Below are 9,665 nucleotides of genomic sequence, written 5' to 3'. Positions count from 1 at the left end.
TTGAAAAAGCTTTAGATGGCGATGAACGCATCAAAGCTATAAATGATCATCAATCCAAAATTGAGGATTGGGAAAGTAACCATGCCAAAATTTTGGCATGGTTTATGAACAATGTGGACCTCAAAAATTGTGCAAATATTGCAAAATTTAGAAGAGCCAATGAGGCATGGTTTTTCCTTAAGGGTATATGTATACCCAAAAGGATCTTGCTCGACAATTTTTTTGTCAAGAAAAAATTTGTTCCACTAGACAAGCGGATATGAGTGTCCGTGACTACTTTAGCTCCTTAACCCCTCTTTGCGATGAGCTTGTTCTTCTGGAGCCTAAATGGGTGGCTCCAGAAGATATCGAGTTAAGAAGAGAACAAATTGAAAAGGAGCACTTTTTCCAATTTCTTCATGGTCTACGACCGGAATATGAACAAGTTAGAGCATCTCTTCTCCATAGAAGTAAAGCCTTACCCATTGAAGAGGCCCTTGCCGAAGTATGCCAAGAAAAAACTCGACTTGGCCTAAGTATCAAGAGTGATGAAGTTTTGGCCGTTTCTAGGCCCGGATCAAATGTAAAAGTATATAGACCTCCCCACTTCAACAAAAATAATGGATATAGAAAGGGAGTGATTTGCCACTATAGCAATGAACCGGGTCACATTAAACCGGTTTGCCCAAAGCTAAAAGGGAAAGTGGCCACGGTTGGAGAAAACTCTCTAAAGAAGGAAGAAGAAAGTGTCAAAGAGGGAGATATCAAAGAAACTCTTAATCATATCTCCGAAGTTCTCCAACATCTTCTCAAGACTTCTTCATCTTCAACATCCGGAGCCGCCATCGCCTACTCTTTATCACCTCCAGGTACGTGGATACTAGACTCTGGTGCTTCTTTTCATACGACGTCTCATAAAAACTCACTCTCTAATGTTTTTTCCGAACCCATATCTTCTTATGTTTCTACGACCGATGGGACATCTTTAAAAATTGAAAGTATTGGGACACTTGATTTTAAAACTTCTCAAACCTTCTTTGTTCCTAAAGTAAGAGTCGTTCCAAAAATTAATCTAAATCTTTTTTCCGTTTTCCAAATCACCGATCATGGATGCAAAGTCTCTTTCTCACCTAAAGATTGCACCGTGCAGGATCTCCAGTCAGGGAAGCTGATTGGGCAAGGCCATAGAAGGGGTGATCTCTATTTTATGGACTTTTTGACTCTTCCATCTAAGTCATCTTGCAATCTTGTAAAGGACAAAAGTATTGGAATTTGGCATGAGAGACTTGGTCATCCAAATTTTGTAAAAATGTCTCTTTTTCCTTTTTTGAACAATACTTGTAAAGACAATCACATGACTTGTAAAGATTGTATTTTTGGGAAATCTAAAGCTACATTTCCTCAAAGAAATTATTTCACCACTCGGCCTTTTGAACTTGTTCATTCCGACGTATGGGGACCTTCCCCTATTTTGTCCAAAGGAGGATTTTCGTACTATGTGGTCTTTATTGATGACTTCACTCGATTCACATGGATTTACTTCTTAAGTCGCAAATCTGAAGTTTTCTCTTTCTTTAAAGAATTCCATGCAATGGTCAAAATCAATTTTTAGGAAATCTATCAATTCTTAGGTCCGACTCGGGAGGTGAATACATGTCAAATGAATTTCAAAACTATTTAAAAGAAAACGGAATTTGCCATCAACGTTCTTGCCCAAACACTCCGCAACAAAATGGTCTTGCGGAAAGAAAGCATAGAGACATATTAGAAACCACAAGAACCTTATTAATCTCAAAAAATAGTCCAAAATCTTTTTGGGCCGAAGCGGTTCTAACCTCAACGTATCTTATCAATAGAATTCCTTCATCTTCTTTAAAAGGTCTTTCTCCATTTGAGAAACTTTACAATATGTCTCCCGATTATAAAAGACTAAGAATTTTCGGATGTAAATGCTTTGTTTTAACTCACAAAAATGATAATATTTCTTCTAGGGCTATTGAATGCATTTTTATAGGATATAGCGAAAAACAAAAAGGTTATCGATGCTTTGATATATCAAATAATAAACTTTATATCTCAAAAGATGTTACATTCTTAGAAGAAGAAAATGGTTTTTCGCATAAACCAAATGAAGATATTGATTATTCCTTTTTATTTGACTTATTGCCTCAAGAAATGGTCATTAATGATAATATTGAATCTAGTGAATCGCTCATAAACGATTTTTTTGAACCTTCAAATGATGACCAAAATTTACAAGAAAATGTGCAAAGGCAAATACAAGTCTACTCTAGAAGAAATGAAAGTAATCCTCCTTGTGCCCTTGAAAAATTCTCTCAAAATGAGTTAACTGAAGAAACCTCTCATAGAAGATCAAATCGTATTTCAAAAATACCAAATAGATTTGTATCTTATGATTCTTTTTCCCCAAATTTTCGGGCATGTCTACTTGCTCTTCACTCAATTCATGAACCAACTCATTATAATGATGCTAGACAATATGCCCATTGGAATGAAGCAATGGAACTAAAACTTAATGCATTTAAAAGGGCTCAAACTTGGGAAATTGTTGATCCACCCAATGGCAAGAAACTCATTGGATGCCGATGGGTTTTTAAAGTTAAGACTAAGTGCGATGGATCTTTAGAAAGATATAAGGCCAGGTTAGTGGCCAAGGGATATGCCCAAGAGTATGAGATAGATTATAATGAAACCTTTGCCCCTGTTGCTCGAATGACTATTGTTCGAGCTCTTATTGCAATAGCCTCTGCTAAAAAATGGCCAATTTTTCAATTAGATGTCAAAAATGCCTTTTTAAATGAAAATTTGAATGAAGAAGTTTACATGAACCACCTCCGGGTATGAATTTAAATGGTAAAATTTTGAAATTAAAAAAGGCCCTATATGGACTTAAGCAAGCTCCTAAAGCTTGGTATGATAAATTTAGTAATGTATTAATCAATTTAGGATTTACTTCTTGCTATACTGACACTGTTCTTTTTGTTAAGAAAACAGGTAATCTCATCGTTATTCTTCTGTTATATGTTGATGATATGATCATCACTGGGGATGACAAAAAGGGGGTAAATGATGTGAAGTCTATGCTAAAAGAAACTTTTGATATGTCTGACCTTGGATTCTTGAGATATTTTTTAGGAATTGAAGTGACTTACTCCCCCGCGAGGATACATTTTATCTCAGATGAAATTGGCAGCAGATATTTTTACCAAATCTGGAATATCTGATGAAAAGAAAGTTGAGACTCCCGAAGTTATCAATGCAAAACTGAGACTTGAGGATGGTGTTCTTCTTGAGGATCCAACTCCCTATCGTCAATTAATTGGATCTCTCACTTACTTATCCATCACCCGTCCAGACATAGCTCATGCAGTTCATGCTGCAAGCCAGTTTCAGCACGCACCTACTACAGTTCATATGGCGGCTGTAATGAGAATTGTACGATACATCAAAAATACCATCTCCAAGGGACTCTTCTTATCCTCTTCCTCATCTCTTGAATTAACTGCTTTTACTGATGCTGATTGGGGAGGAAATCCCAATGATCGTATCTCAACTACTGATCTTTGCATTTTTTTAGGTGAATCTCTCATCTCGTGGAGAATTAAGAAGCAGCAAAAGGTCTCTCTATCATCCACTGAAGTTGAATATCGGGCTATGACAATGACAACAATGGAAATCGTGTGGCTCAGAGGACTCCTTGGTGACATGGGGGTGTCCTCATTTCCTCACCCACCAAGCTTTGCTGTGATAACAAAAGTGCGATCTACATTGCAAGCAATCATACGTTTCACGAACAGATCAAGCATATCGAGATGGATTGCCACTACGTTCGAGATGAATTCCTCAGAGGAACTATCACATTACCATACGTCACTTCAGAATATCAACTGGCTGACTTCTTCACCAAAGCGCTCCCAACTCCACGATTTATGTTTCTTCTTGGCAAACTTTCGGTCTTCTCCCCGTAAAGTTTGAGGGGGCGTGTTAAATTATGTATATATATATATATACTTATATATACATACGTATATATATACATATACTTATATATATACATACGTATATATATACATATACTTATACATATATGTATATATATACAGTTTTCCTTTTCTTTCCTCAAAATACCCGATAGGGGTATTTTGGTAAAACCACATGTAATCTTTTTTCTTTTTATATTTTTTTTTCTTCCTTTTTTCTTTTTTCCTTTTTATTTTCAGCTTTTTGTAAGACCACAAGGGCCGCACACATGTAGTCGTTGGGGCCCCAACAGTCAGATTTATGACCGTTGGGGGCTCCCAACGACTACATGGGAGCCCCTTGTGGTCCCTTCCTTATGACTCCCTCCTCTATAAATAGAGGAGGTTTTCCTCTTGTATTGTAAGGTGTTTTTCACCCTCCTCTTCTTTCTTCCATAATATTCAACTTATGACTTTAAGTCATTTTCTACTTTTGTGAGTTTTGTGTGTACACTTTTAGTGTTTGTGTTCTTGGCTATTGTGGTCACTCTTAAAGAGTGCTTTTGCTCTATTGGTGCTTCCGCCCCTCTTCATTACACTTACTTCAGCTTTGTTCTGTTGCTCTTTGGATGCATTTAGTTTCTATATGCTATTCTATTCTACCATGTCCCATTTAGCTCCTTTAAATGAAGTTGTTGCTCCATTTCTTGCCATGTATTTTCTTCATCACAAGTCTGCAATCAACACTCATGGGAAATGGTATAAGCAGGCCTATCTTGCCGTTCATCTTTATTCTACTTGCTTAACTTGTTAGAACTTACTCATATCATGCTAAGCTACCTGTTTTCCCACATTCTGCTTGCTTGACAACCTTGGGGTACACTATATGAACTGCAGTAATCAAGCACCTTTCTTTGGATATGAACCATGTTTATATCCGATGTCATGCCCAATGAAGGTTGCCTGTGTACAAATATTGTCCTTAACACCAAGATGCTCGGTTCCTTTTGTCACTGTCCAATATGATTCTTGATCTGGAAGCCTATAAGTGATCAAGCTTCTTCCTTTCATTATGATTTGCCTGGAAAAGGTTTTTATTTGTTATAAGCAGAAAAGTGCACCTACTTTGGAGTATTAATCCTGCTTTAGTGATGATCGTAAATGGCAATTTCTTACGCTCTTAAATTTGGTCAATTGCTTTTTGGCTTTTGAACTTTTTAAAAGTTTTCAATGGACTGTAATAGTCCATCTGAAAGTCATCATCCAGTTTGTCTCATAATCTGCTTGGCATTTTATAGCAATGTTCAGTTGTGGAATGTGGACTCTTTATGAAGCAATCTTGTGGGTTTTGGAAAAGCTCTCGTAAATACTATTCAGTTGCATGTTTTGTTAGCGTTGATTGCTCTAATTGCTTTGATGCTGATTGCATGCATTTGTTTCAAGTGATTAATCTCAATGGTTGGTCATGCAGCTAGATCATGTGGATCACACCTTTGTTCCAACCATGCCAACTGAATCCACTCAGGTAAAGGTCTTTATATTCTATCCTTTGTTTATTAAGCATGGAGATGGAAATTGGTTCCTTCCTATAATTTGGACATTCGAAGATATCATGCTTTGCTAATACACAGTTGTCAGATCACCTGGAGTATAAGGGAATGCTTGACCAACCACCTCTTTTATGAAACTTTGTGGTGCCAATTGGAACTGAAATAGCTAATAACTTGCAGACATTAGACAAAACTCAAGCTCTAGTTATCAAAAGAAAAAAAGAATTTTGAAATTAGATCAACTCTATTTGGTGCTGCTTCAATGGTTTTGAAAGTAGTCCAAGTCTAGATCATGTTGCCTATAACTCCGAAGCTTATTTCCTTAACTGGAACTCACTTTCAGCAGTATGTTTCGTGTTCTTCAAAAGTCTTGCAAGTTCTATTCTTAACTAGTGCACCTCGTCCCCTATGACTGAGCTGTAATTGATGATTCAATGAAAGGAACTGTTTTCTTTCAAAAAAAAAACTAGTGTAGTTTGGTTTACAAATGTTAAAATCTGGATTCATTAGGGAAAATTAGCTTTTGTGTGTATGCTTTATTCTTGGCATTGGCTAGTTTAACATTCATCACGGCTGCCACTAGTGTTCTAGAAGGTTCTGTTAAGTATACGACATGAAGGGTATTTTGGTCATTTGTTATATCAGTCCTATTGTAATGCAAACTCTAACTAAATCAGTTCTACTTCTCTTCTCTACCAAGTTTCTCAAGGGCTGAGCCTCTGCCAAAGTTGACAGGTTCATCTTTAGGTTATATCATTCCTGTTGTCTTTTAAAAAGTTTGATCTCTTTTCCATGTTACACTTCTGTTTATCTAACATTTCTTCTCTGAGTTTGTAGCTCTGTAATGATATGGTTACTGAAGCTTTGAAACTTGTTTGTTTCCTCCCTTTTCCTCTTTTAAACCTTTTTGTAGGGAAATCAAGAAAAAGTCCAGAGAGATTCTAATCCAGTGATCGGTGAGCCTAAGGATGGTAGCCAATCAGCACCCATTCTGTCCCATCATGATAAGAAGATTGATACTGCTGAAGATTTGAGAGACATAAAGCCATCAACAGAAAAGAAATTTAGCACATATGTGCTGCCAACTCCTGGTGATGCAATGTTCGATGGTAGAGTTCCTGGAAGACAGCGCAATGTAAATGGTCCAACAAATACGTTATACCATTCGTTACCCTTAGCACCGAAAAAGCAACCAGGAGATTATGGAACTGACCAAACATCGGGAACACTGGGCTTGTCAAAATCACATTCAGTACTGAAAGAGAGCAATGCAAATAACGTCACTGCTCGAGCCTCTGTTCATTTAGGAGAGGGGGTTTCACTGCACAAATCTGATTGGAGAATTTTTTCTGATAATAAAAAAGTCAAACGGCAAGCCTACTCAGGCCCATTGACAGGTAAGCCTTGGTCAAGTAAACCCACTCCATCTGCTGGTGGTCCTACAGCCTCTCTTGAGCAACCTATGTTAGTATCTGGAATGTTTACACGGATCCCAGTATCTCAGCGACCTTTATCCTCCAAAATATCTCCATCTTCTTCACCTCCTCTTATGTCTTCACCAAAAATAAGTGAGCTCCATGAGCTTCCAAGACCGCCTGGAGGCTTAGCCAAGAATGATGTTTCATCTAAAACCAGCTTGGTTGCCCATTCTGCCCCTTTGGTTTCTAGAAGTCAACAACGTTCTTTGGCAGAGAAATATTCTGTGAGGACAACACCCACAGCATCTCCATTACCTAGACCTCCTGGGACAGTGCCACGCAGTTTCTCAATACCTTCAAGAGGTGGTCAGAGAGCACAATTGTCTAACTACCTAGAACCTCCTCCTGTGGACTTGAGTGTGGAGGTTTCTTCACCTCCTTTGACACCAATTGCATTTCCGAACAGCCGAACAACACCAGCTACCATGGGATCTGTTAGTAAAACCCCAGGTAAATTGGATTCTCTCATTTTTGTTTCTCTATGCTTGTTACTGCAAAAGTGTTTATTCAGATGGTGTTCAAATTCTTTATTTTTCTTTTATTGCTTTGTTTCCCTGTTCCTATCTGGCAGATGCTTAGTCGTTTTTAGGGAATTAGACCACTGTTTGATCACTCAGCTGTTTCATGTATCTTAAGAGTTGATGGTGCTCTTGATTCTAATGTGAATTCAGCATAGCTTCACAACTATTACCCAATGGAGCTGCTATTTCATTAAATTTAGTTGTTTTCTTGTTAAAACTGGACATTGTAACTAAATTTACTATGCCTGCTTCATTAGGTCACACACACACACACACACACACACACACACACACACAATACACCTCTAATTTAATTCCAGACAAGGCAACCCTTGGGGTGATGCTGTAGGAACTCCACGCCACTTGGAGGGTAATGTTGCTTCGGTTGTATTACATCTTTGGAAGTGTGCCTTGGGAAAAGCTGACCAATCTGAATTCAGTTTCTAAATGTTGAGTAAATAGATTCGGACTGATGCTTTGAGTAGAACTATTCCACTGTGCTGTGAATTGGTGCTAACTTTTCTTTAGTAAAAAAATGAACACCTTGTGAATTAGCATGCCTTTTGCGTTATAGTTTTATTGGAACATGCTGCTACTTGAACATTATCGTTTTATAAACCTTTTGTATTGGCAGTTACTAAATTTCAGTAACCATAGTCATCTCCGATTGAGAAATTGTACTTGTTTCTGTCTTTGGTGCAGAATGATCCGCCTGTGCAAAGCAGCAGCTGGTATTGATGCCCTTTGCCTGAAGCATGATGAGGTTTGAGCAAGATCCCCCTGTAAATAACCTATGTACCATCCACATTTGGTCTTTCCACTGCTATGAGCTATTAATTCTGTCCAGTAATGAATCGATATAATAATGAGGTCTATAAGTGGCGGTGTATGTAAGGTACCGGATTAGTAAGAAATGAGAAAGCTCATGTTTAAAGTTTTCCAATGTACTTTCTTTGTTTCGGTTCCACCTGAAAACTAAGTTTAGATGTTAAACACAGCAAATGATCAAGAGGGAGTAAAAGGGTTTGCCATGCATCTGAAATATACCTGCTAATTTGGGAAAGCAATATTTCTTTGAGTTTGTAGCAGAGAAGCAGCAAGCATGTGGTTAGCAAAATGTTCAAGCATTAATCTGTGCTGTTGATACAAGGTTTACTTGGATTGTGTTTTATGTTATGCAGACTCTGAAGGCTAAGGTCTAAAACTGTGAAATTTGAGAATCTGTGCGCTCCGGTCCCCCATATGTTCTCATGGTTACAACTCTTGCCGGCAAGCGTAACCCAACGAGAATTATTGAAATTTTCTTTTCATAAAATATCAGGACAATTGGTTGATTTAAAATAATAAGATTTCAAAATATGAAGATGCCAAAGAAAAATAAAAGAGCAAACTTAAAACCCCGATATATTGCAGATAAGCAATAAATTAAATTTGTGGCAAGTTTTGTCGGGATGTTTTTGTTTTGTGAATCCAGCATAATGACTTCATGGTAATTAGATGCTTGTGATGGGCTAAAGCACATGTATTCTTTAATATATGACGATTTGATGATGATACTATCTCAATATCAGTACTTAAATATGGATTACAAATCTCTGCAATATTTCGGAAATATTACCTGAAAATGCACCCTTTCAAAGTCCAGTTGAGAATCAGCCTGAATCGACGGATTCGTAAAGTATTGTAAGCAGGAAATCAATACGAAACTGACCCGATTGTGGTTTTTTCAATGAAAATGCTATAAAATGGTTTTTTAATATTTTTTTGACATGTGTCAACTGCTAGTGAAAGTTGATCGATTCAGTATGATTCAGTTGAGAATCAACGATTCGATAGTCGATACGAATTTGGCAACATTGTTTCAAACTATAACTTATTTTCAAAATATCACCTTTTATCATGATATTAATGCAATAAAATGTATGTTTAATGTTCTTGTATCATTTATATTTTATATAGCCCAAGATTTTTTCAAGGAAAAACCAGTTCAAAATATCACGAGATTTTTCGACATTGTTTTGAATCTTTCATATTTTAAGTCTTTTATTCTTTATTTTTAATTTATTAAGATCACAAAATTTTATTAACTTTCAAAATTGCCCTCCCTGCTACTGGCTCTGCCGAAGGATGTAAACGGCCAAGGCTTGATTCTGGTAT

General features: G+C 37.1%; 1 protein-coding gene across 1 annotated transcript in view; it reads left to right on the top strand.

Annotated features, from left to right (window-relative positions):
* The window catches only part of LOC149840432 (uncharacterized protein At2g33490-like), a 52,923-nt gene extending 44,472 nt beyond the window's left edge, over window positions 1-8,451 (top strand). Inside the window, exons 9-11 of the mRNA XM_090004427.1 lie at window positions 5,431-5,484; window positions 6,423-7,437; window positions 8,211-8,451. Of these exons, the coding sequence (XP_089860553.1) occupies window positions 5,431-5,484; window positions 6,423-7,437; window positions 8,211-8,215 (1,074 nt within the window). The 3' untranslated portion in view covers window positions 8,216-8,451. The remainder of the gene's footprint in view (window positions 1-5,430; window positions 5,485-6,422; window positions 7,438-8,210) is intronic.
* The last annotated feature ends 1,214 nt before the right edge of the window (window positions 8,452-9,665 follow it).

Source organism: Nuphar pumila, chromosome 4 (genome assembly GCF_984573655.1).
Source record: "Nuphar pumila chromosome 4, dmNupPumi1.hap1.1, whole genome shotgun sequence".
Taxonomy (NCBI): domain Eukaryota; kingdom Viridiplantae; phylum Streptophyta; class Magnoliopsida; order Nymphaeales; family Nymphaeaceae; genus Nuphar; species Nuphar pumila.
The sequence above is the reverse complement of the archived record's forward strand: the minus strand, read 5'-3'. Positions and strand labels throughout refer to the sequence as shown.